The sequence below is a fragment of the Larus michahellis genome, chromosome 3 (genome assembly GCF_964199755.1).
Source record: "Larus michahellis chromosome 3, bLarMic1.1, whole genome shotgun sequence".
Classification (NCBI taxonomy): domain Eukaryota; kingdom Metazoa; phylum Chordata; class Aves; order Charadriiformes; family Laridae; genus Larus; species Larus michahellis.
In genome coordinates, this window is record NC_133898.1 from 59,273,117 (window position 1) to 59,301,005 (window position 27,889).

Consider the following 27,889-nt stretch of genomic DNA (forward strand, 5'->3'; position numbering starts at 1 on the left):
TAGGATTTGTGGAGTGAATCACAAAAGTGGAATAAATGTATGGAGGAGGAAAGTTCTGTTTCAGTTTGATTTCCTCCAGTGTCCAGTATATCTTTTTAATTTAGTTGCTTTTCCAGACTTAAATTACAAAATATTCCTATTGGACTGGAAAATGAATTGTTTCCCTTTGGCTTTCTTGACCTTGGATATACATTTTGCCCTGCTTCATGAAGCTTGCCTTGGAATAAATGCATGCTTTTGTTCAGGTTCCATCCCAGAACTCTAAAGAGATGGAGAGAACTGCATTCAGAAAAGCATAAATCAAGTGAAGTGTCAAGAAAAGAATAGGTAGATAGCAGGAAGAAACAGGTGAGAAATACATTTTAGGAAGGCCTAGAAGGACTGGCATCATCTGATTTGCCTGGCCCACATTAGCACTGCTGCGTTGGCAGGTTAGTTGCTCAGTGCCTCTGCAGTACATGCAAAATAGAACTTTTTAAAAAAAAAAAGCATTATGTTAATTGTCTACAGTAGATGCATCCACATTGTTATGAGAAAACTGCAATTGCTTTTATGGTGAACAAAGTCTTGCTAAGCTGCTTTGAGAACTTCAGTTTTATCATTAGCAGTATATCTTCTAATTAATAAGTAAAGCATGGCAGAAATTTTTGATGTATCAGTTTCCAATCTTAATATCAAATTTGAAGCATCCACTAGTTAATACTGGTTGATTAAAGTATTTCACAGTAACATACTTCTCTGTTCATAAGACAAAATACTAAGAAGCATTAAATCAAAAAAACCTTTGAAGATCAGAATATTTAATTTTGACTTAATTATTTTGACTTGCATGTTACAATTCAAAATTATATGTTTTTATAACATTGTATTTAAAAAGTTAGAACAAAAAGGAAATTAAATCTTTAGGAATATATAATTTCACAAAACATTCAGCATTTCCAGTTTTCAGCCTGTTCTGGGGTAACTTTTGATAGTTTCTATGAATACAATTCATTTCTGTGTGTGACACTGCATCTGAATTACTGTATTTATATATTCAGAAAAAATTTGACATTTAACTCAGCGACTGTGTATGTATATATTCTTTAGCTTCACAAATGAAATGTATTATTTCTAGTGACAGAGGTATTTATTTCTAGTTATAGCGTCCACTTGATATCCCCAGTGGATAAATTCTTCACTTCATTCATAGGACAACACCGAGCCAACACTCCCTGTGCATTCCCCTATCAGCACTCCACCGCTCTGTTCTGAGGGGGTAATGGGGAGAATGAGGTCTTGGTTCAGTGATAGGCGAGCTGGAATTTGAACTCTTCAGCCTGGTCTCATATGAAGGCCATGCAGATGAGAAACATCTATTGGGCTAGATCTGAACTGGGTACAGATGAACAGTTCTGTAATCAATAGCAGTATCTGAAAACATAAGTGCTGTTACAAATGCTTATGGCACTATGATTTTCGCCTTTTGGAAAATGCAAGCCCTTTCAGCTTGTCTGCCTTTGAATAAACTCTACGGTAGAAGAGCAAGACTTGGCTGCAATTGCTGACCACAGCTATAAATACCTACTGTCCCTCCCAAGTGAAGCTGAAGCTGAGGTTCCACAGCGACTTAAACCAGTGTAACTGCAGGCTGTTGCAGTCCTATCCCCACATGCTCCTGCAGCTCCAGCACTGAGCAAAGCTTGTCCTGGGCTGATATAGCCTGATAAGTTGGCAAACATAACCCAGTAATAATAAAAAAAAATAGAATAATGATATCTAAGTCAATTTGAGTCACTTCTAGACCCTGCTTATAGGCAATTCACAGTTTTCTGGATGTTATGACTCTTGTTGCTGGTAATACAAATCCTGAAATGCAACGTAAGACACTGGTTAAATGCAGATCATGTTCTGATCTTTTTAGACCTTAAAGCGCAGCTTCGCTGAATGCTACTACTAAAGTCCTGTCCTTCCCCCCTTCCCGTCCCAGAATATGTACTCCCACCATAAGCAGTTACACAGGTGCCAGGAAATCAGATCAGCTTACTGATTTCACAGGAAGCTACGCCAGCGGAAAAAATAAAGATTGTTCATTCAGCAAGCTTAATCTGAGTCACCATCCCACTATGTAATCTCTTTATACAGCATTCATTTTTCTGCACCTATTACAATGTTCTCATATAACTTAAGAGAGCCTATTGGCAGTGACATACAACCTGACCCTACTAAACTTCTTGCTTACCTGTCTGAAACCAAGTGCAGGTGGCACCATCTTGCACCAGTTGTGCACTTCCTTGGGGAAGTTACCCATTACTTGATTATTGATTAAGAAGCAATAAGAACAAGACATGCTTAGATTAACCGGGAGTAATATTAGGTGTAGTCACACTTTTATGTATTATTAATTCAGGTTCGTTGTTAGGGTCTCCTTACTTGTTAGGTCACTCTGTGTTAGGTCACAATTCTGTGTTCATATAAAAAGTATACAACTTTTATTTACTTTATAATACATTATTTTGCCTTATATGATGAATGTAGGCTCTGCAGCAGAGGCCATTATTCTAAGCTAAAACACCTGTTGAAAATAGAACTCTGTTTCCTTTCCTTGAAAACAGTGATTAGTGGGGTCAAAAATTGACAAGCTTGTAGATGGAACAAATTCATTTTGAAATATGGTGAATAAATGGGAGAAGGTAAGACCCAGACCCTTCTCAGAGATGCACAGTGACAGGACATGTCTTAGAACGTGTTAAATTCCAGTTGGAAATTAGGAAAACATTTTTCACCATGAGGCTAGTCAAAAATTGGAAGAGATTCCCTAGAGAGGTTGTGGAGTCTCCATCCCTGGAGATACTAAAAAATGGACTGGACATTTGCTCAAGGCCATGAGCAACCTGCTCTAAGTTGATCCTGGTTTGGTTGTGGGATTATACCAGATGACCTTCAGTGGTCCCCTCCAGCATATATTATTCTGTGATTATATGCTTCTGTTTTATAAAAGTCGTTCATTTCATAAAAGTGTCGTTCATATTGTTGAGTTCTAATCTGTTGCCTGTTGAAGTGGGCTTGTGTAACCTTTCAGACTCACTAAGTATTAAAGAGGCTTTCTGGGGTTTGGAAATGAGGCAATAATGAGGAATGATGGTTGGGAACACAGCCACATTTAACAATATTCAATAAAAGAGATTAGATTGAAATGCATGATCTCCTGGCTGATGACAGCAATATTTTTTCTTAAGCTAGTTTGTTTGTCTGCAATTCTGTCTGCATTTTTCAGATTTCTTTCTTTTCTCCTCCTTTTTGTTTGCTGGTACTTCCTCCTGGAGCACTGTTTCCTTCCTCTCACGCTGTCTTACTGCCCTGGTTCTTTATCTGTGCAGTTCCAAACTGACCCTCTGGCACTGCCTCCTTTTAGTGCTGCTCCCCACAGCCTCCCCCTAAACCCTGGCGCTGATGGCTCCCAGGATTCTTAATTCTAGGCAAGGCTGCCTTCAAAGAGCTCATTACTAACATGTCAGAACCTGCTGATTTCTGTTCCACACCAAAACTCTTTTGTAACAGGAAGTCACAGTCAGATACATGAACTCTCACTTTATCATATATCTTATCCTTATTCCGTATCTCCTTACATTTTGAACAACATTCATGTTTAAATTGTTACTTAATAAAATTATTAGATTGAGAGACAGAAACACTTAAAATCTTGTGAAGCTCTTTTAAGCTGTATTCAGAGTCAGGCTTTAATGTATCAAATCCTGTTAATTCATGTTTGGAAGAATATTTTGAAATTATACTAGGAGGCTTGATTTTAAAAAGTGCACTGCAATAGCTGTCCATAAAGAGAAGTAAGGATTCAATGATTTGGTATTTGGAATTAGCATTGTAGCTGTGTTCTGGCTTTGTGTAATTACATTGTATATTTTGTCTAATTTTATTGTGATAAGAGCAAAATTTTAAGGGTGATATTTTTGGAAGCTTTATGGATAAATGGAAGCTTTATGCAGAAACTGTTCTGTTTCTGGAATGTAGCTCTCACATCATTTTGTGTTTTGGTTTGTCTGTTTAACTTCATTGCAAGCAGCTACAGGACTTCAAGCTTTACTGATGTTGCTCATTCGCCTCTGTTTCTTTCAGAGAGTTGCGAGAAGTTTTCCCTTAGTAGCTGGCAGAACCAAACTCCCACTTCTGAAGAAGCAGCAGCAGCTCTTAAACTTCAAGCCATCTGGAGAGGGACCTATGTTAGGAAAGTACTGAACAGCAGGAAACCAGGTGTGTCCTTTAAAAATGCCTTTTAAAAAATGTTTCATCTTTCACCTTATTGGAATATTTACTGTAAAGATTTTGTTACTAATTAATATCTAATTAAAATGAACTGTAATGCAGTAGAACGTTATAGTTGAATCTCTAAGAATAGTGCTCAACCTAACCACTCAATTAGCAAATATGGTCCTAAAAAGTAGAGGAAAGGCACCCCTCCTAGATTTTTGTAGACATTAAATCAGAATTTACATTGATGTATATTTAGCTCAGAGCTGGGCTAAATGTTTCGGGGTTTTTTTTTTTCTGGAAAGGTAGGGGAATTCCATACAAGAACCTAAGTATCATAATGGATAATCATCAGAACACAGCATCAAAGGCGGATACTGTGCTCAAAAGATACTGTGCTGATACTATCCCTCATTCTTATGTATATAAATAGAGGAATCTTACATAGCAGTTGAAGACTTGTGATACATTTCTTATTCAGCAAGTCTATTATCTCAGCTGGAATATTGTGTCCAAGCGCAGTGCCCACACTCCAAGAACAAAGATGGATAACAACTGAGAATTTCTGGGTAGGGTTGTAAAGATCAGGATTAAAGAAGGGCCTTGTACTTGCAGGCTGTTAGTTTGTAATTTAAGAAAGGGAAGATTAAGAATTACTTCACTATAGTCTGTAAGTACCAATGTGAGAAAAAGAATTTGATAGCAACAGGGTCTTTAGTCTGAGATCCAAAGGGTTGGCAAGGTCTTTCATCTGAGATTCAAAGATTGTGAGTTGAATCCAGACACATTCAAACTAGAAAAAGTGGCATTTATTTTTAAAAGGATAAGGTATTTATTGGAATAAACCAAAATTTGTGTTATGCTACTGAAAACTTCAAAATCAAACAGATACTAATCAAATCCAAAAAGGATTAGTAGTCATTGATATATGATGAAATAGCAATTAATATGTTAACAGGACTGTTACACAGAAAGGTAGATCATAATGATTCCTTCTAGCCTCGTAGTATACGAAAGCCTGAGGATCTTGACAAAGAAAACTGCTCCATTGTGAGATATACATTCCCACTTCAGTAAGTTGCCCCCATTCTGCTGGAAGCTCCTTCTTGACTTACCATCATTGCTGAGGTTCTTTCACCTTTATATTTACCTGCACCAAATGACTTCTTCGAGCTATCTTGTGCACCTTCACCTCCTCATCAGTAGATCTGGTGCTGCTCTCCCAAACTATCGGCTGTAGCCCCATCTTACTTAAGCTTTCCTACTGAGTAGTCTAGTGCCTTTCTATATTTGTTTATGAAGTCCCATATAAATTATGAATTTCTGTAAAATTTCACGGGTATTATAAATTTCTACATATCCGAGATCCCAGAAGCTGTTCTTTTGAAGTTTAGATTTTAGTCATTTGAGCACTATGTGAGTATCCCAACTCTTTTCTTCCATTGTCTATAATGTCTGCCTTAACTTCATCTGATTTATCAATACTCTGTTACTTTTAATTCTGGTATTTTCTTTACGGTGCTTTACTGTGGTTTCGTTTGTTGTTTTTTTTTTTCCATCATACTATTCTTCTTCTCCTTTCCCCTGTTACCTATAATTTTTTTCTCTCTTAGTTGTCATTACAGTAAAATGTTATTTCATTTTTCACCCTCCATTTCTGCCACTAATTGCTTGTAAAATAAAGAAGGATTTCACCTAAACTTTAGTCTTGAGAAGCTAGACAACAAGTCTAAACTAGTTGCTTAGTCTTCATCTGTATTGTGTGGATAGAGGTAGACACCTTGATAGGGCAACTCATCCTGTCATCTAAGAGGTATCAACCGTGGATGGGATAAATTACCCACTGGAGCTGCCCGATTCTTTTCATTACAGCTACGCAGATCACCTGGGCACATACCTACCCTTTCATAGCATCTGCAGATAAAAGCTGCTGGGGGCTAAACGGCGTATTCTCTGAGGACAGAGATCACCTTATATCACTACAACATATTACAGTGAAAAAACTGTAAATCAGAGAAAATATTGATCACATTTTTGCAGTTGTAGGAGTGCTGAAAAGTACAAAGGTGATGATGAAGGGTATTTACTCTGTCAGAGGACAAATTAGTTTTCAGCTCAGTGAGACTTCTGTAAAATTCCAAATAACAACTAATGATTCATAAGACAATTTACTCTTGCGAGTGGCTTTTTTCACACGTATTTGACAGGTGAATATTTAGAACAATACAAAAGTTGGATGTTACATTTTCTAACTTATTTTATTATTTCCAGGTACTAAAGAAAACACTAGGGTCAGAGAAACCTTGCAAAAATTGTGGACTGTGATTGAGCTAAACTTTGAACAGTGTGCTGTAATGCTGTTAAGGTAATCATGTAATAAATTAAACTACTTTATTGCAGCCAGTAACATAGAATTGCCATAAAATCTGGTTCACAAAATAAATATGGTAAAAACATTACTAGTTTTAAAATTACAAAACTCTCTTGGAAGGGATGACATGTTTTTAGTCAAGATATGCTATCCTTTATTCTATATACCCTACATAAGTAAAACTAGAGCAAATCTTAAGTTTTAGCTATGTGTGTTACAGGTTTTTTCCTACAGCTTGACCTAGAATATTACCTGTCTCCTGATGTAACAGTAGATCAGTTCTGCCAGGGGTGAGGAGTGGGAATGGGCAATAATTACTGGCTGTGGGCATAAATCCTCACTCCTTATAATCAGAAGTTTGAGGAACACTCATATGAGGTATAATTTTATTTCACTTTTTAGTGTTTATAATCCTATAAAGGATTCATATGTTGATGGGATCAGGACTTTGAAACCACAGCCTTGTACCAAATGTTAGACCTCAGTTTTAGATTTTCAGTATCTCTACATCAGCAAACATCAGACACAGTTTTTAGTCTACATTTAGACTTCTAAAACTTACGGGACTGATTCTTAGGCATTGTCCCACGGGATACATTTAAGTGTTAAAATCATACTAATATGATTTTGTTTAATTTCTTTTTTAACAGCTGGCAGGCTTGCATTTAATGTAACAAGCTACCACCTTCACCAATAAAGTAACATGCAAGAGTTTTGGAAGTTCAGTATTAGGGTAAATGTTTTCCCATTGTCTCACCCCAGACTTACTGGAGGCCAGAAGAAGTACCATTTTACAACACGGATGCCAGTTTAAAATGCTCTAAAACCTCTCAGTTTATGCTAGGGTTGCCACATGTTTCTCATTATACATCCCATGTAAGCTCATCTATATTTGTCCCTACTAGAATTTTCAATAGTTTAAAAATTTGAGGTTTCTGAGGGACTTTTTCTGTCTGTGTGTGTGATGTCTATCAGTGGAAGGAACCTTTGCAAACCTTCATGGACTAAGATCTCAAACTGTTCTGATTTAAATTACTTTCAGCAACGTTTGCATCCAGTCTGAGACTCACAAATGTCAAGGTCAACTGATATCATTGCTAAAAGCATGAGTATGGAGATTGTTTCTGTAATTCTAGTTCCTGTCTAGGAATAACAGAACATCAGTGTAGCATTGTCCAAATTTTCTGGATAAAACATTTGCGGTTGAACAACTTGAACACATTCATATTTGGCATAGAAAAGAAGACAGGTACCACCAAAAATGGATGTTGTGAGGTTCCCTTAGGCTATCCTCTTTATGTAAACCATATAAACCAAACTTTGAAATAGAGTAATTAAAAGATAGCGAAAAAGATATATTGTTTACTTACTACAGAAAGCAGGTAGTTAAAGAATAACGCAAGACAGAGGGAGTGGTGGGGAGAAGGATATCCTTTCCTTCATCTCTATGTAGGCATATTTTCACTCATAATCTCTGCAGAAAATCACTGGAAGGAGCCAAAAGATGGAGAGAGACCTATTATCTTTCTTCTGGCCTTCATCTGGCTACCTGTTCACATAACAATGAATTTTGTATGCTGCTCTTCATATTGCTTTGTCCAGAGGAGCATTAATTTTTGATACTGTATATGTATATTGTAGAACTTCATAACACTTGAGAGCTTATTTGCCTTACAAATAACTTTTGAATTTACAGTCTTAGGTTCCTTCCTGTGGGAAAGCAATATCTTTAATCCCATTTTAAATTTATGTGGGTTTGCTTTTACGCCTTTCTTGTTCCAAAAAAAAATTTCAAGGAAATAAAGGGTTTTTTACTCTCCTAATGATGCCACAGCTTTAAGGTGACAGCTTAATATAAAGAAATGGAAGTTATATCACTGTTTAACACTCATGCATGAAGAAGTATTCTTCATGATAAGCATAAATTAAAGTCAAGATATATGTGCCCTCCTGATTAGATTTAAATATTTATCTTGTTTTCTGCTTTCCAGAGAAATGTTTAAAAGAAACTGTAAGTCGATTGAAAAGTTTCCTTGCTATGAGGATGAACGGTGTAAGATGTCTTTCGCTGACTATGCTGTAACGTATGCTGATCAGCCACCAAATGTGTGGTTTGTGGTTTTTAGGTGAGTTTTATACAGGCCTATATAACTCTTATGGTGAAGTAGTACTGATACGCTATGGTTTTTCATTAACCAGCTTTAAAAATGTGATTTTACATATGTCTGCTTCCCTTAAGTTCCAATTTATGCTTCTGCTTTGTGTTACACAAATCATTTTATTTGTGAAAATAATTTTGATATTATTTGAATTTGTTATTCTTTTTAGAGAAATATTTCTTGTTCCAGAAGACATGCTTATAGTGCCAAAGGTGTATACCACTATCCCTTCCTGTAGACTTCATGTTGTTGATAATGACACACTGGAGGAAATGCCATATGTCTTTTTCAAAGTGGCACCTCGTGTTTATCCGAAAAATAAGGTAAATACAAAGAGTGGTTGTGAAAACTGTAGTTTTAAAAATAATAGCAATTGTCCATATTCTGCGGATATTTTCATCTATGTCATAATGATGTTCTTAGAAGTGCCCCCTTATTTATTAGCAAGTTTGAACAGAGACTATCGCAGATCTATTTCTGTGCTAAAACTTTAACAGTGAAGGCATAGCCTTAATTTCCTTTGATATTTTTTTACTGTTTCTAAATGGAGGAATATCATCCAGCTTCCCTGTGCTGTGCTAATCAATGGCAATATGGTGGCTGTTGATGCTATCCATCTGACAGAACAACCTTCAAGAGTCAGAGGCCAAACTAAGAATGAGGTTTGAATAGCCTTTTGTAAGTCATGCTTACAATAATTAAATTAACAAGCATGTTCAGGTGCTAATGACAATTGCAGCATTGATACCAAATACAGCTTTAGATATGCTTCCCCTCAAAGCCTGCATGTTACGACAGAAGCATTAGTGTAAATTTGCTTCTAAAAAATAACTATATTTTTATATAATTATCACAGCTTCCCATCCTTCTGCCTTTTCATCTTTAGGCTAAAGAAGACAGTTTGCTCAGTCTTTCCTTGCAAATTACACATTCTACACTCTTGATTACTCTCTCCTCTGGACTCTTTCAGATTGCTGTTGGTTTTTTTCTTTTTTATCATGCACAACACTGAGCACAGTGTATTTTGCACCAAGGATTAACTTGTGGCCGTACAAATGATGAGTAAGGAACAATTAGTTCATGTGTCTTGTGGACTTTACTGCTGCTTATATAGCCAACTGTGATGTTTGCTCTATTTTACACCACCATTGTTGACTTGCGTACTTCTGTAATCTTAGGTGCTTTCCTGAAGAACTGAATCCTGTAGGTTATTATTCTTGACTATATAGTGTATTTCACTACTGATTTTAATGCTATCCTTTTCAGACCATTTCCCTAGTTTAAAATAATGTTGAATTATTTTATACTCTTCCTCTAAAGTAACAATCCTTCTTTGTGGTATCAGCTAATTGAACATATATGTTCTCCATTCCAGCATCCACATTACTAATAAGAATATCGAATGGAATGAGGTTCAGATTATATCTTTGAAATCTCACTGATTGTGTCCTGCTTTTACAAAAGAAGCCATGAATATGTGCTTTCTGGATGTGATTGTCCAACAGCCCCCCCGGTTTCTTCATTATTTCTTCATTTTCTTAGGTTTAGAAGAATGATCAAAGAGACAGTGTAAGGTGTTCTTCATTACCATAGTGTGCTTCCCTATACGAGGAAGCTTGATTGGTTTGATAGGAGCTGGGTTTTGCAGTCTCTTTGCTATATTGAGGGAGTTGCAAGGAGTTCATTGTATTAGTTATTTCATTATGTTTTCAGCCACTGAAATATTTTCAGCCACATTGTGTTTTCAGTTACGCAGACTGATAATTTTCTAGACACCTTTGTCCATCTAAAAAAAATACAACAGTTTTATAGTCTTCCAGCACGTTACATGTCCTCCATCAGTTATCAAACATAATTTAGAAGTTTTGTGATTGTTTTAACCTGTTATTGAATTCTCCTTCAAACAGTTCAGAAGTTCATCAGACCTAACTAATCTAAAACTTTAATTTATCTATATAATAATTTGATACTTCTTTTCCTATGCTGGCCTGCCTCTTACCCTTTTAGTATTACCCCTACATGTTCACATGTTGACCTTTTAGTGAAGATGGATTCACATTTTCGCCTTCTGAGTCTCATCTGTCATTAACAAGGAATTGATGTCAGTTACAGTCTAACACTGCAGGACTAGTTTTCTTGTCTTTCTTTTGTAACTTCCAATTTCATCAAACTTTTTTTTTGCACTGGAATGAACTTGCCTTATCTAGTGTTTATAGTAAATATTAGCTGAATGTGACAGATAAGGACTGCTACTCCTGGAGGAATATGCTTAAAAAATAAGGGTTGCAGACAAGTTCTTAAAGTTCTCAAAACTAATTTGGAATCCTCAGAGATGGGCTGTGGATTCCACCAGACAGGAAAATTCAGTTTGAAATCCAACAGTGGCAAGCAGCAGGATGCAAAAAGAAATCTCAGGGGTGAACACTACTTACTGCTTTTCAGGAAAGTGATGGATTGTGGAAATCACAGTGTCAGGTTTATTTCAGGCCTCTTCTCAACATTTGTCCTGCTTAGCAGGATAGAACTGTCTAGTTCTGTCTTGTAAGGTAGGTTTTACGTTTCCTTGATTTTACTAATTCTTTCTCAGACCTTTTCCCATTTAACAGCTTTCTTGAATAAAGATGTCCAAAATTGTACACAATATTCTAAACCCGATCTTACCAACACTTTGTGCAGTGCAGTGTTTTTAATATTGAAAATGCTTGTTTTGCTATGTGCTACCCCACCTGGTACATTCAATAATTTTTTTTTTTTTTTTATGGATACAGCACGATAGCCTAAGCCTATTTTTATGGATACAGCCTAAGAGCCTAACTAATGAAAATGGCCCTTTTTATTTTATTCCTGCCCTTCCTTATTGAAGAAGTCCCCACTTAAAGCACGCAAATAAAATTTTTGTTATTATCCTCTAAACTCATGACTTTTAAATTTTAAAATATTAAACATAGTTAATATCAATAAAGAGTGAATTTGATTTAAGAGTATTAAAACAGAATTGTGTAGGTATGGTGTATTTTTCTACTTGTTCTTATTACATTTCTTAATCACTGCTACTGAGTTTCTCAGAAAAAAATATAACCTTATATGGTACAATTCAGCTTGTTTTCTTCCTATTCATAAATGATTCATTAATGTTTCAGTGGACCTGCAAAAGCTATGGAAAGCTCAATTGATGTTTTGACAAGACATTATGCAATTATTATGAAACACAGAATACAGTGCTATTATTTTAATCTGTTACCTTTCTTTTTAACAGTATTTTGTAAAAAATAATCAATGATGTAATACATCAAGCAAGAAATTATAGAGTATGCCTGAATTCCTGAATGTCAATATTATACAGAAATAGTCCTTTTTTTTTTTTTTTAAATAAACCTACCAGTTAATTGTTCTGCTTCAAAATTACAGATCAGCAATTTACAACAGAGATAAATCCTATCAAGAGATATTGTTATTCTGCTGCAGAGACACTCCTGGAACACATTATAGTTCATTTCAGAATGACGGACAATAAGGACAAAATCTGCACACTAGCAATAATGTCTGCTTTCTGCAGACATTACAATCTAGATAGAAACTGGCTACTTGCTTTGCATTATTTGGATTTTTTTTTTTTTTGCATTAAATTTTCTTCTTCCATGGTAGTGTTTTCTACTGCTGGATACACTTGGGTTTGGTTTTGTTTTTTAATTCTACTCTATTATTCACAAGTCTTTTGAACAGATTGTAGCAAAGGATAGAGATAAGCTTTTCTCAAGCTTCATCTGACCAACAAAGACGTTAAGAAATCATCACTAGCAACTTATTTAGTATAGAAAATAGAAGTCCATTTGAGCAAGGACACTGATCAGTTATTTTCTTGACTAGTCGTAGAAGGACATAAGGAAATCATCCCTTTTCTTAAGGAAAACAACCCTTTCTTATTCTAGAGATAGTGAATGCTAACAAGATATCTAAGTATGTAATTAAACCTCTCAAAGGTTTTTAAGAAAAACACAAAAATCTGATGGGGATCTATGTGTTTATTCCTCAGTAATGACTGATGATTAGTCTGTGTTCCTACCAGACACAAAATTCAGGTATTGTGCTTTCTACTTGCTTATAGTATTCAGAAAGTGACCACTCAAACAATTTTTTAATGTTAAGTCTAATTTTTCTGTATATTTTTTGTGAACATTAAGATTGTTTAACCTTGTCTTTACACAGAATAGTTTTTCTTATGTGTACCATGGTGTTGGAAAGCACTTGAATATCTGGCTATCATGAAATTTTAATGTTTGAAATAGCAAGTTGGTATGGATAGTTTGGAGAATTTGAAGAAGGTACTTAATCCTGAGTTCCCCTGTTACATTGCAATTGGCCATTGCACTCATTATATCCCTCTTTCCAGCCCCTGCCTTTCAAGTAATCACATTCATATTGCCTTCTTTTTTCAAATACAAAATAAACTCAAATTTTGAAACCTTTTAAATTATATTCTGTTTTCCCGTATTCCTCTTCTCAGGATTCATAAAGAGCAGATAAATCTGCATCAGGCTTATTAATTGTGTGTTGCATTTTTAATTATTTTTTTATTTATTTTTTCTAATACTAGAAATATTTTTTCTTAAATCAACACCTTCATAAAAGTAAGGTTAATATCCTGACATTTAATGTCATACTTGCAATGACATTATTAAAAGTAGGGACAATATTAATTTAGCCTCAGATTTGAAGACAGAATGAATCTGATCTCTAAATTTCCATGCAGCAAATTGCATTCACCCATAGTTTCACACTGCCTACAGCATGAAGGGACATTTTTAAATCTCTGGTTTATTACTGAATGCAGTTATTTTCATGTTTACATTTTATCCTTATCTAATTTTTCTTTCACGTGTGTGAGGACTGCTAGATTTTGCTAAATGTCTTGTATGTGATTTGCCAAAATATTAGTTTCCTTATATTCAGCTGTGGTCACCTTCGGAGTTAAAAATATCTATAATCTCAACATTGTTGTGCAGTTTTCAAATACATCAGCACTTTACAATACACATCTTTCTTACATCTGGCATAGAGGCCAGATGTTTCCCAGAAATAGTAGAGCAGAGGTTTGATGTGATTGCCTCAGAGATGGAGTGAAAGTTCTTGGCTTATGCAGTCTTTAATTCTTTCTTCATTATATCTAATACTATTACTGTTGCCACCACCACCACATATAGGTTTTGGTCAGATATTAAGAGGGAAAAAATATTTTGTACCAAATGAAGAGATTGATACTACTGCTAATGATTTTACAAGAAAAAGAATGGTAATATTACAGAACCCAGAGATTTGTAGATGTGTTTTATCTGGGACCTATTTGCATAGTAGTATGATGTACGTAGCAAGAAAATACATTGAATAAATGTGTTTTATTGAACATGAGTCACATTATAAGAAGACTTTTCAGAGTACTGCGCATTCTTAAATAAAAGAGTAAGAACTCATTAATATTTGCTATATTAGACTTTATTAAACAACTTAGAATCATCGAGTCATTTGGTTACAAAGTAACCTCAGGAGTTTGATTGTATCTGCCCTTAAAAATGAGGTCAACTTCGAAGTTAGATGAGATCAGATTTGACTTGCTACGTAACTTTTTGCCAAATATAAATTCCCATAATATGAGGTACTTCATAATTTAGACTATAATAGTACTATGTAGTTCTATAGTAATAGGACTATATAGTCCTTCTTGCTTATAAAGGACATCTTATTACATGTTGCGGCTGGAGCATTGCACTTCACTCGTAGAGAGAAGCAGCAGTACATTTATTGATATAAAGCAGGGATTTAACAAAGTTTGATAGTAAATGCGACAGTGTTTTAACAAGATTCAATGGCAAGGCACACTTGGTTGTTTACTGCATAGGGGACAGGGTCAGACAGAACTGTCAGGGAGACCCTCCCGTTGAGTCATGAGGTTCAGAAAGGACGCCCTTGCTTTCTAAACTCCTTCTCACAGAGGAGTCTAGGTGTGGCTGGATCCAGTCCTAGTCCCAGACTTGGTCAACGGTTTATGTCTAAATTATTACATATGCGCAATCAATCCTTTATATAACTTAGCTAATATTTCAAAGTTTATCATGCTATTAGTCACTTACTGAGGATCTATTGCAGCAAGGAAACTCTTAATCTTGAGAAGTAACCTTGAAAGGCATCCCTACTCAAGGGGTGATCCTAGTGTGCAGCCCACTGCTGTGAAAGAGCTCAAAGGGCTCTTGGGCTGTTCACTGTTTATGGGGGTAAGATGATTGACCTATAGCCATATTTCAATATTGACTATAGCTCCAGTATTATGGGTGCATTGCTCAAATTAGCTCTTGATTATTGTGATGTTATCTATCTTCCCGGAACCACATTGAGCCGGTTGCAGCTGTCACAACCAGATGCACCCATTGTGACCACCACAGGTGGTTATTGCTTGGGCAGGGTTATGGGAGGTAAAGGTCAGGTTGGGTGTGGGGGGGAGTACACCGTCACATTACATTTATGTCCAACATGGACAAAAAGTGTGTTGCATGTAGTCATAGAGTGCATTTTGAGTAGTGTAATTTCCAAGTGAAAATTATTTGTTTTCTTCTTTCAGAAAGGGTACACATTTATGGCTGAAGCGTGTACTGGTGACCAACCTGTGGCAGCTGGAAGATGGAGGCTCCGGCTCATCGGTTCTCATAGTCCTCTCCCGTTTCTGGCTCGTGAAGCTGTAAATAATGTCTATTCTGCTAAAGAAATTAAAGAGTATTACATACCCAATGACAAGCATGTGATGTTCAGGTAAATATTAAGAAAAGAATGATTGAATTCTGCTTTTTATATGGACCATCCCTGACAGAAAAATATGTTATTTCCTCTTTCTTAGAAGGGAAAGGTATTAAAGCAAATATCTGAATTTTATGAGCCATCAATGTGCAATATGAAATCTAACACTTCATTTATGAAAGTGTTATTTTCTGAAATATTGCCACTGTTTAATGAAGAACAGGTATGAACTACACAGACTATAACTTTAAAATTTTAAAAGCAGTATTTTGCATTTCTGTAGGCTCGATCTTGAAATATTATCCCTATGTCAATTACTGAAATTCCATAATACTTTGGGGGATTAAATATGAATTAAAATTGAGATTTTGCAGGTGAGGAGGAGACATAGTTTGATATGTTTTTTTTCAGCTATTCAGATAAAGCTTTAAATAAAATCCAGAAATACAACACCTTCTTTTCTGATATGTCAGACCAATTTCCATCTTGCAGTGTTGGCAGAAAAAATTATATACATTTTATTTTAGCATGCTGATTCTTCTAAGATAACATATTTAATAAAAATGTGATGGTTTAATTTTTATTAGTCCTTTATTAATTGATTAAAGTTTATTAAAATCAATTTATTCTAGTAGAGTTTGAGTTCAGAACTGACCCTGACTAAATCAGTATGCTTAAGTTTTTACACAAAGGACTACACACTGCGCTAAAACAGGCCCCATGCTTAGATTCTAGAACATTTTGCCTTGATTCCTGACAGTTTGTGTCAAGAGGAATCAGGTTCAATAGAAATGAAGAAAGCATTTAATGAAAATATAACAAATGCACTCAAGTTCTGTAAACTCTTTCTTGATGAGTTTGGGGTTTCTTTTTTCTTTTTTTCCTCTCTGATGTTGCCAATCTTTTAAAAAATTTGAATTTATGGACAAAAAGAAAATAACGTATAAAGTTATGAGTTATGATGAAAATACTATTTAAATTTCACCCTAAGTCTGTAATTCTACAGTCTTTTAATTCCACAGTCTTTTAAGTTCACCAGATTAGCAGCTGCTATCAAATGAGATAACTCTTTTGAAAGCAATTTTTTTTTTTTAATTTTTCTCAGTTACTTTTTAATTGAAACAGTTCCCTTATCTGGCTAACCATATTTTTCAGCAAATTCTAGTACAGCAGGAGGGAAAATGTAAATCTGGACATTTGATAAGGCAGTGAAAAAAAGAAATGGCAAGACTACCCCTTTTTTTGCAGCAGCACTTACTTTGAACATAGATTCACTGCACTAAACTTCACTACAGGAAGCTTAGTCCATCAGATTGCAAGAAATCCATTGACTACAAACTCAATTCTAAGAGTTCACTTCCAGGTCAGCACAACATTTAGGTACTTTCCTAAAAAAGAACTTCTGGCGTAGTTTGTTATATTGCCATTTTTTTCTTCCTCTTTAGGTATTCAGTAAAAGTCACAGCGTCACATATTGCTACAGTGCAGGCACAAACCTCTAAATCAGATGTGTTCATTAAACTACAAGTCCTAGATAATGAGGAAGAAATTGTGAGTGTCACTGGAAAGGGCCATGCAGTCATCCCTGCTTTTAATTTCTTGAGTAATGAAACACTTTTGAGTTCCCACTGTAAGTATTGTATTCTGTCTTTGATAATTTTATTCACTGAGAGATATATCTTCTTACAATAACTTTAGGTAATCAAGGAAAATATTATTTTTCCTACTTTTTCCATAAATCCATACTTGCTTTGTGATTGAGTGAATCAACTACATTTTCGAGCAACGAACAGGAGTTTTTGGTCCTCAGCAATGAGAAAAGGTACCAAAAGGATTGACTGAAATAAGATGTCCAGCCTTATTTTCTTCCTCTGCCTTTTGGTCTTGTTTTTTAACTGAGTAAAGATTTTTCTGAACAAAAGTCCAGTTGGCATCAGTTAAAACTGACTCTCTGTAGTCCAGCAAACTACTACTCTGAATCTACTGTATGCCCAAGCTTGGCAGCATACAAAAACTGGGGGAAGGGCAGGGAGGTAAAGAAAATGAAGCCAAACTCTTTTCAGTGGCACCCAGTGACAAGATAAGAGGCAACGGGCACAAACTGAATTATAGAAAATACAATTTAAGCATTAGAAAGGGTAATTTGGAGGAGGGGGTTGGTTTGGTTTTGGGTTTTGGCTTGTTTCGTATTTACTCTCAGGGTGTCAAACATTGGAACGGGTTTCCCAGAGACATTTTGGAGTTTTCATCCTTGAAGATAATCAAAACCCAACTGGACCTGGCTGTAAGCAATCTGCCTGAGCTGACCCTGCTTTTTGCAATGGGGTTGAATTAAATGATCTCCAGAGGTGTCTTCCAGCCTCTGCTAGGACCGCTCAGCCTCCTGTGATCCTGTGAGATCAGTTAGTACTTAAGGCTTATGGTTTGTTCTTTTTTCTTAATGATACACAAATAATCCAGTTTCCTTGGATGTGCTGTCAAACTAAACAGGTATTCATTTACAAATCGACTTAATAGAGAGAGCCTTCAGCTTGAGATTGTGGCGATGCCCTGCCATCATCACCCTCTGATGTAGCAAGATAACTTCCCGCATACAGTAGAGAGCAGTTAGGTTATCCAGTCATCGCTGCACTTACAGGCTTTCAGAAGTTACCGTTCTGACAAACTCAGAACTTAAGAGCTACCGTCAGGCAATATTAGCTATTTGCTACTTGCATTTTTATTGTTTGATAAAATTGGGGCTGGACTACTACAGAAGCTAAAACAAAACTGGAATGAAAATTTTGTCATCTGAAAGTACTCTTGGACAGTTGATTGACATTTGATTTTGAAGTGCTGTTTAATTTTACTGTTCAGAAGTAATAAAATACAGCTGAATGAGGTACATATTTCCTAGGCATATTTTCAGCAATTGTCCCTGTAGTACTCTGGTAATTTTTAATAAAAAATTAAGTACTATCTACCTGCTTCTGCTACACTTCTTATATGTAATAGATTCTAGATGCTACTGCTGTGCCATCTTAAATTCTTTCATAATCTTCATTTGTTTCCCTGTTTTCTGTACACTTCACTTCTTAATCAAGTTATTTCCATTTTATTTGTAAGATCGTATACTATTTTGAATTTTTCATTATATCTATAGGTTTCATTTTGAAAATTATGTTCTCCATAAGCACTGCAAGTTTGCTTAAATAAAACAGTTGTTTATAAGCAAAGTCAGCTACCGTACTTTCCATGGACACCACTATACATCAATGTTGTAAGATACTAAAGTCTTTTGTCCTTTTATGAAGACTTTTAAACAATAAGTCTTCTGTAAATCAATCAGTTTCTGCTTGTTTGAGCATACTCAGAACCTGAGGCAAAGACAAGTTGTTCAAATACTGGATTATTGCTTTGATAAAGCCCAAAATAGCATCATATTTCATGTGCTCACCTCCACTGTTTTGAACTGTTCAGTTTTTTAACATGATCCTTTAGAAAAATGTTTTATCTAAATTTTCAATGCTATGCGGGAAAAATAACTAATTTAATCGTGTTTATGAAACATCTTGATTTCATTCTCAACTGCACCTTGTTATTACCAGAAACAGAAAATTAAATACTATGGATACCATGCTCTTAAAGTGTAATTCATCACATGACAATGTTGTGGTTTTAAGGTCATGGAGAAGCTGTCATGATTCTGAGTTACCAAGATAATCTATAGCCATTTTTGGTACTGTTTTTGGAATGTGGGAATGGATTAGTAAACTTAATAGTAGACTGGTGGAAATAGAAGCAGAAAAGCTATAAAAAAGCTGAGATTAGGGTCAGCATCACAAGACTTGAAATAAGTTGCCAAATTACCCTCAGTAAACTGAAGGAGAAACTTTCTCTCAGGAAACCATCTTGTTTGCAAAGATCATAGCCTGAAGACTAAAGTAAGTTAGAAGGCAAAATCAGGTGAAAGAGAAGAGAAATGTGTTCCAATGGATGCTGGAAGGGAGAGGATGGGTCAGACCAACTAAGAGGGACGTCCTGTCTTTGTCAGACTAGCAGGGGGCATAGGTGAGAAGAACTTTACAAAATATCCTCGGAAATCAGACACACGCATTAGGCTTCTATCTCTTATTCTTATGTGCTGTGTTACAAATAATTTCTGCTAATTTAAAATTCTTTTAATCCATTGTGAATCATTCAATGAAATATCTGCTATAGTAACCTGATTGAAAATAGGAAGGTTGTCATATCAGGTTCCTATTCAGCAGTGGAGCTTATAAAAAAGTGCTATGATTTTAGACTATATTTGAAGGTGAAATGAATATTCTGATGCCATTTAAGTGTGCACGGGTGTATAGGGAACTGTCATTTGGAAGGAACGACTGTGAAGCTGTCACTGTTTGTTGTTTTTTTGCTATTACTGTGACTTTAACGATACTAGACCAAGTGGCCTTAACTCTGAAGCTCTTTTCACGTATATATGCATCCTCTATATCGCAAAGACATTTTGTTTAAGTGTTCCAAATCTTTCAGAACATCCAAATTAAAGGAAAAGATTGTGAAATGTACTCAGTATAACCAATATTACAGTATCATATTACCCAACCTGCTCATTGTCTGTAGATGCAATTTATGGCATTGTAAAAGCATGTTTCTTTGCTATTGCCAAAAGTGTTAGGAAATTATAGAATCATAGAATAGTTTGATTGGAAGGGACCTTTAAAGGTCATCTATTACAATCCCCCTGCAATGAGCAGGGATATCTTCAACTACATCAGGTTGCTCAGAGCCTCAACAAGCCTGACCTTGAATGTTTCCAGGGATGGGGCATCTAGCACCTCTCTGGGCAACTTGTTCCAGTGTATCACCATCCTCATCATAAAAAATTGTAAAAAATTTCTTCCTTGTATGTAGTCTGAATCTACCCTCAAATTGGCCTGTACAATATAGGAACCTCCATAAATACTGATGCCAAGTTCAGGTGGGGATTCGTACAACTGACACTCAACACAACAAGATTCATACTGTCAGTATGTAGTTGTTCTCTCAAAAAGTGTGTTTTCACAGAATAGGAATAATCAGAAACCACTGGTTTACCATCAGCACCAAACTTGTCAGTTAAGCAAGACAGAGTTCTCACATTTGAGACCTATTCAATATCACACATCTTCTGCCTCTCATGGAATTGATTGCTGTGTTGCCAGAAGTACTCTTAAGTGACACTATTGTGCCAGCATCACCAATAAAACATTATCGCCCTTTCCCATTCACAACCTGTTAATTCATCTCATCCCAGCTGTTTTATAAATGTCTTTTATAGCTCAAAAATTACAGTAAACCAATTGATTTTGAATATATTTACTTCTTCTGAGATGTAGCAGATGACTTGGACCTTGAACATTCACTTGCCAATAAAGGAGTTACATATTGGCATGTTACAAGCACAACTCGTTTTGTTGATACAAGCACATCGGGCCTGTAAGCACTGATGTGCAAGTGAATGCTCATAATCCTTTTATTTTCCGTAGTAAAAGTCTGATACAATCCAGTCTCAGAGTATCAAAATCTGATTCCGATATTTGTTTCAATCTGGAGCCAAGGTAAGCAGGAGTTCCTTCTTGTCAGAGCTTTGCTTGGGAAAACCAAGACTGAATGGTATGTAGTATGAAAAGTAATTTGGTGTCACAGCACCACCTGGTGACAATTGCTAGAAGTATTATTTTGGATGCGTATGCATTTTTGGCAACTTTTCCAAAGTCATCTTTCCAGCAATGAAAGCAGAATGAGTCTTATGGAGGATTCCACCATTCTGAGCTGAGTTATCTTCATGGCAGGATCATCCTCTGGGCAAATCATTATAGAATTTTTCATTTCTAATACTTAAGCTCTTCAGATTCAGGAAAGAAAGAGGAGGAGGTTAGCGAGACATTCATGAAAGCTAATTGTAATCTAAGGAATACAACCTCCCTTGAAACCCACCTACCTTGATAGGTAGAGGTAGGCTCTTCCAGAGGGCAGTGCACAGCTCCTAAAGCCCAGGCATCTTGAAGAAAGCATCTCTGCAAGGTCTTGTTTTCATTTCCTGACTTCTACTGATTTTCTTAGGAAAAGGAAGCACTGCCTTAGGCAGAGGAGAGATGCGATAGCAAGTGATCCATGGCATTTGACTTCCACAAGAAACAATATTTCCTGGCTCTCTTTGAGTTTTTAGTGGCACACTAAACTTTTATTTGGCATTGACACACCACCAGTAAATTTTGCTGAATCTGTTCTAATAGTCCTGTCAACTCCTGTGAACTTCAATAGATGTTTTGTCAACACATGTGAAACTCTGTACGTTTTATTTTGAAGTGTTGCAATGATACAGAATCATCCTTTGCTTCTACAATAAACGTTGGGAAAAGGAAAGCCTTCTGTCCTCAGAGAAGTCAAAAAGATACCTCTTTCGAGTTGATGGTCCAGCTATTGTTAGTGTTACACAGGTGAAGCTGCTTTCCAGAGGTGTTATTTTAGCCCTTATTCAATTTTCTATGAGATATTCCCGTTTAGTATTCTCTTTCTTTTCTCTGTAGACATTCAGGCAAGATACTGTCGTAGATTTCAGTAGCACTAGAAATGAGCACAGATTTACATTTTCTGGATTAATATTTCTGTTACCGCCCTTCTTTAGCACATTCCTGGTTTCACAATTTTTCCACAGGAGACAATGATAAAACTTTACAAATGATAGATCACAAACAGTTCTATAGCTCCTTTCAAGAATGGCTTTTTCTAAACTTCAGTCAGCTATGAACCTTGCGTCAGGTCGACATAAGAGACTTCTGTAAGGGTAGAAGTTGACAGAACTGTGGCCAATGCACCTCTCTTCCCCTTCCACAGGTGCGCACAATTTATTAAATTAGGTTACACAGGGACCCCATCATACAGAGTGCAAGGCTATCTGTGTTATGCAATATATAGCATGGTGCTGTGGTGGTTAGTGCAAGAAAGGAATGGGGGGAATTTTATGCTTTATGAACAGTAACAACGGTTATATATACAGTCTTTCAAATTTCTCATTATTTACTTTGAAGAAATTTGTGATTTGCATGCAGAATGAAATCGGGATAGTATTTGGAATAAGCACGATTTTAATTGGAACCTTGTGAGCATAATACAGCATGAGAAAATTGACTATGGTAATTCTTCTTTCTTATAGTTTCTGGAGGCACCTGTTCACCTCATACCAATAATTGATAGAATTTCTGGAAATTAACACTGACATTTTTCATCATCTTGCAGCAAGCAAATCTCAGATTATTCAAAGTAGTACAAAGAAGGAATCAGAAACTGGAGGATCCAAAAAAAAAGGTCATGTTTCATCTTCAAAGGACACCAAAACTTCTATCAAGCCAGGACGTGTACGAGAAGATCCACCTATATTAGAAGATGAATCTTCACTCTTGGAAAACTTTCAAAATAATGATGTAAGTCCACAACAAGTAAGAGATTCCAAATCATTGGGATTTAAAAAAAAAAAAAAACAAACTCAAATAATGAAGGGGTATTGATAATTCTTTTGGTACATGTGGAGATCTGATATCCTGAGGCAAGAACAAGGCATTCAAAATTAAGATTGTTGGTAGCTTCTGAATGAGACCACGTGAATAGCCAAATAACAAAAGGCCATTTTTGCTTTCAAATCAAGGTGATCTATTCAATCTTTAACTGTTCTTCACTTGCTCAGTCAAATTCAAGTACAGTATAACTTTCAACTAAGGGCAGAAAGCTACAAGTAATAAAGTTAAACTTCTTATGCTTCAGTATGAGTTTTCTTTAAAATAGGATGTAAGAGAAGGCCGTCTTTAATAGTTTTAATAGAGAAACACCTATTGCCAGTCAGCTGAAAGCTTTAGTAACACATGCACTCTAGCTACTACTTGAGCTGAGTTTCTCAGAGAGGGATGTCAAAAATGTGGATTTTTCTTGACTTCACATGGTGTTATTAGTCTTACAAAAATAACGTTTGTTTTCTAAAGCAGTTCTTGGTTCTCTGTCTCTAAGTGTTTCACTACTGTGATTTTTTCCTGATAATTGAGTTCAATTGCAACAAAATACTCAAAGAAAAAAAAAAGTATACTGAGAAATAAATTCCAGTGTCGTTCCTTTGACTCAGAACTGGCTTTGGAATTTGGAAAACAAAAAGTGTAGGTAATGTTTAAAATAACCCATTGACCCTTTCACCGCTACCTCAAATTAAGACGTTAGTGAGTGCTAGGGTAAGGGCTCAAAGCCCTGTAGTAGGTCTTAAAATCAAAGACAACAGTCTTTGTTTTAGCACGTGGCATATATAGGAAAGTTACATGGAAATCTTAAAGGAATGTAGCTCCTTATTGTATAGTCCAGTTTAGTTTCACTTGATAAACACATAAGTAATTGTTTAATTTCACAGGAATTAAAATAAAATCTGTGGAATTAACACTAATTTTTTAAGCTTCTTGTGAACACTGTAATGTGCAAGCTTGTAAATTAATTATGTGGTTTATTTGTGGAGTTCAGTAGCTGGCAGCTTACTCACCTACAAGAGTTTTGAATGCTTACTATAATTGTTATGTCTTCAGCATGTTTACATATTGTGTTTTCTTTCACAGTCTCACAAGTACGTCATACAAGCATTGGTGCTATATAATAGTTGGCCACTTACTGAGAGTCAGTCTCTGTTCATTCAGTCACTGAAAGAAATGGAGAAAAACGAAATCAAAGGTTGGTTCAATCTAAGTACGTATTTAGTCAAATGCATCATGTTACTGATTTAAAAAATATCTTCTATTGCTACAAGCCAAGACCGTATGATACTTTTTCTTTTATTCACTGCTTGAGTGAAATAATTAAGCAATGAAGCTCTTTGTTCCATGATTCATAGAAATGAAGTTTAATTGCATGATTCTGTGCCTTCAGTTCACAAATTATAAAGAAATCAGAGAATACTCTGCAAAACTCATCTGAGCTTATTAGGGCTCAAGTTTAGGTAGGGATGTGGAACAGTTGTAGAAGTATGACTGCTTCTACAGTCAGAGAGACGGATGAAGTGTAATATAAAGGCAGAATGCCCTGACAAAGTACATCCACACTTAGAAGTTTCTATTGAAACTAGAAGAATGTGCACTGACAGGAGGGGAAAAAAAGGCCTGTTTTGGGATATGTGTTACTTCAGTACTGCTGGGAGAAGAACTTAGGCGGGAGGCGAGACTAGGAAAGTTCCCAAGGACAGGCTGTGCATTCAAGCCTGGAAGAGGACAGAGAAATTTCAGAAACTTTTCTTTTTTTTCCCATATTCTCTCAGCATTTCTTGTTATAGGACAGAAAAGAACCCAACACATATTAACAGCAGATAGAAAACTAGTCAGTATCTTAGAAATTAGATAAATGTCTCATATTTGCTTCTCCTTTTACTACTGGGGCTGACACAGAATGATTTAGATCTTAAATATGTTAAAGGAAAATTTATCATGTTGGGTCCTACAGCCCAAGAGAGGCAAAGCTGCTGCCACTCCACCTCCCAGGTCCAACCAGTAGCAAGGCTGCAGATGTAGTCCCAGCAGGCACACTCACACAGAACATGCATTCTCACTACGTGTATACATATATACATTGCCAGCCACACAAATCACAGACGGACACTCAGAGCACACACACAAACACAGACAGCACCAATGGCCTCATCCTGCTCCCCTTGCTGGCTGGACAGAATGGAAGTCTGCTGGTGAGACTATATACATGTGTGTATATATACGCACAAGGTGGATCCTTCCAGCAGCTGGGTTTAGACACCTAGCTGGCCCCTGCATCCCATATGAGCTGCTGAGGCTGCAGCCCTACTCCAGCTGCTGGTGCAGACCATCGCACATGCACACACACACACGCAGCTGACCAGGACTTCCCAGGTCCCAGTAGCTGACTCCCCTGTGCTCTCACCCCTACATTCCTTCAGAACCTAAAATTCCACTGCAATTCCACCACTCAATACATTCCCTGCCTCATTAATATTAAAATTCTATAACTCAATTTTTAAAATATGAGATAAGGAGAAATTATTTGCATTATCCTTCCTTATATATATACACTTGATAATACCCTCACATTTTCTTAGGAAGACTTGATCTTTATTTATTAGTGGTATTTCTCACTTATTACTGTGGTTACATATTTCTTTTTAATGTCTTGTCGTTGGTTAATTTCCATTACCCTGGACTGAAGTTATATTCATCAGCAGTAATTGCTGACATATATTATTTCTTTTCTTGTTATTGAGTGCAACATTTGAGTTTTTTGCAGTTTTTTTTCAGCTAACATTCCAGAACTTTACAAAGATAAATCTTTTTGGTTTACTATAGTCCCTAGTCAGTTTTAGTACTATTTGAGGATCTTCGTCACATAGCCTCCTTACAGGCCTATACAAAGACAGAATTTTTATGGTTATTTCGCCTGCCTTTAGCTCGTTGTGTTCTTCACAAAATTATCTTTTCTTCCTAGATGACTCCATTTGTTCTCCTCATTTTTCCTTTAATGACAGACAGCTTATTACAATAGACATCCGATTACATTGGCTTATTCTTCTGAGTGGGCTACATAGTAACAGCTTACACTTAGCGCACCGGTCGTGCTACTGATGTGTGTCCTTTCATACAGCCATCACCATGGCCTGTAAAACTGCAGGTCAAAGGAGGTCACTTGAGCTCTAAGTTTCTTCACTAGTTCTCAGCTGTTATTACTGAAGATTGTCAATGTCATGAGCATTCTCCTGTTTAGTTCAAGGTAGCAGTATTCCAGTTCATAGCTTCCTTTCTCCGTGTTAACCAATGCTGTGGCTCATTTCCAGTCAGTCTCAAGCCACCGTCAGTGATAATGAGCGCTTTTCTCTTAGGATTCTTTTCAAATGTTGTGATTTCTGTGTTCTCTCATAATTCCTGCCTTTCAAAGCAACCCAAATCCATTTCACAGTTCATATTAAACGGGCGTTTCTGTTTATACAAGGATAGCAACAGATTGTCCGTGCCACCAACAGAGTTTAAAAACAACATATATCATAAACTCCAACACTTACTGTATTTACTACTTAGCATTTATTTTATGTACCCCTATTAACAGAAATATTTATCTAGAGTGCTTAGTATAAGTAAGTGTTTTGGAAAGCACAGCGAATCTTTTTCTTATTGTGAACTAGTCTTAAAGCAACTTGAAAACTGAACTTTACCATTTAAAGCTGCCGGTACCAGTTCTCAAACACACAATTCATGTAACAGCAATGTTGGTGTGTAACCAAAAAGGCATCCCCTCACATTGTGATTTTTAAGAAAGCTGCAGTGAGCCAGGTGGAAAATTCCTGCAGCAAATTTTCACCATTTTGGGTATCACTTTTTCATGTAAGACAACAGTGCCATCTGGAGTTAGTTTTGTATTAAAGCTAATTTACCATGGCAAAAGCATATTTCAGCTTTGTATTAGCGTTTACTAAAGTCTTTCAGACTAGTCTCCCTGTAAATGAAGACCTATAATATTATAATATAGATATTCCCTGATACTATAAAAATTTATTAGGAACATTTTTGAAGACAGTAAGTTCTCTGGCATAACGATGCTATGATAATTTTGTATTTTGTATTTGTTGATGTTTGTTACTCTTTACTTTCTTTAGAATCCTTACTATTGCAGTTTGGAAGTACTTGTAAAAAGAACGGTGTTAGCAAATGTTATTTCATGACCAATATTTAGTCATATTTATTATATATGAAATATCATTAAATGTTTTATTAGAGACCACATTGCACAAACAGGACATTAAAAAGGCATTAACCAGGAAAACCCAAGTACACAGAAATTAGAAAGTGCCAGATAGTGTATTATTTATACAGTCTTCATTCTTTTCTCTCTTTTTTTTTTCTTTTTTTTTTTTTCCTTCCATTGGGAGCTGTTAATGGGGCAACATTTCAATGGAAAAATAGTAAAAATGTCTGGATTGTAATTCTTGTGTAAAAGGGGAAAAATCTTGCAACTCCTAATACCATTTTAAGTTGCTTGACTATGCAAACAAAATTATTTTAAGATTCATTTTGTATGTATGATTTTCAGCTATTGCCTTTTTGGGTTCGCTGGCTTTACTTTTCTTGTGATCAGAAGTTTTATTGCGCAACTGTCACAACCCAGAGTGGAATCATCAGTGTGCACTGAATGCTGACTGCTGACTCGCTACAAGAGGGACATTGAGATGTTGGAGCGTGTCCAGAGAAGGGCTACAAAGCTGGTGAGGGGTCTGGAGGACAAACCTTATGAAGAACGACTGAGGGAGCTGGGGTTGTTTAGCCTGGAGAAG

The 27,889-nt window shown here is 36.1% G+C and overlaps 1 protein-coding gene across 1 annotated transcript in view; it reads left to right on the forward strand.

Moving 5' to 3' along the window:
* ADGB (androglobin) overlaps positions 1–27,889 on the forward strand; it is a 118,784-nt gene that overhangs the window by 75,773 nt on the left and 15,122 nt on the right. The window contains exons 22-29 of the mRNA XM_074580356.1: positions 4,114–4,248; positions 6,517–6,610; positions 8,608–8,742; positions 8,945–9,098; positions 15,386–15,573; positions 17,004–17,188; positions 22,822–23,006; positions 24,171–24,282. Coding sequence (XP_074436457.1) covers positions 4,114–4,248; positions 6,517–6,610; positions 8,608–8,742; positions 8,945–9,098; positions 15,386–15,573; positions 17,004–17,188; positions 22,822–23,006; positions 24,171–24,282 — 1,188 coding nt within the window. The remainder of the gene's footprint in view (positions 1–4,113; positions 4,249–6,516; positions 6,611–8,607; positions 8,743–8,944; positions 9,099–15,385; positions 15,574–17,003; positions 17,189–22,821; positions 23,007–24,170; positions 24,283–27,889) is intronic.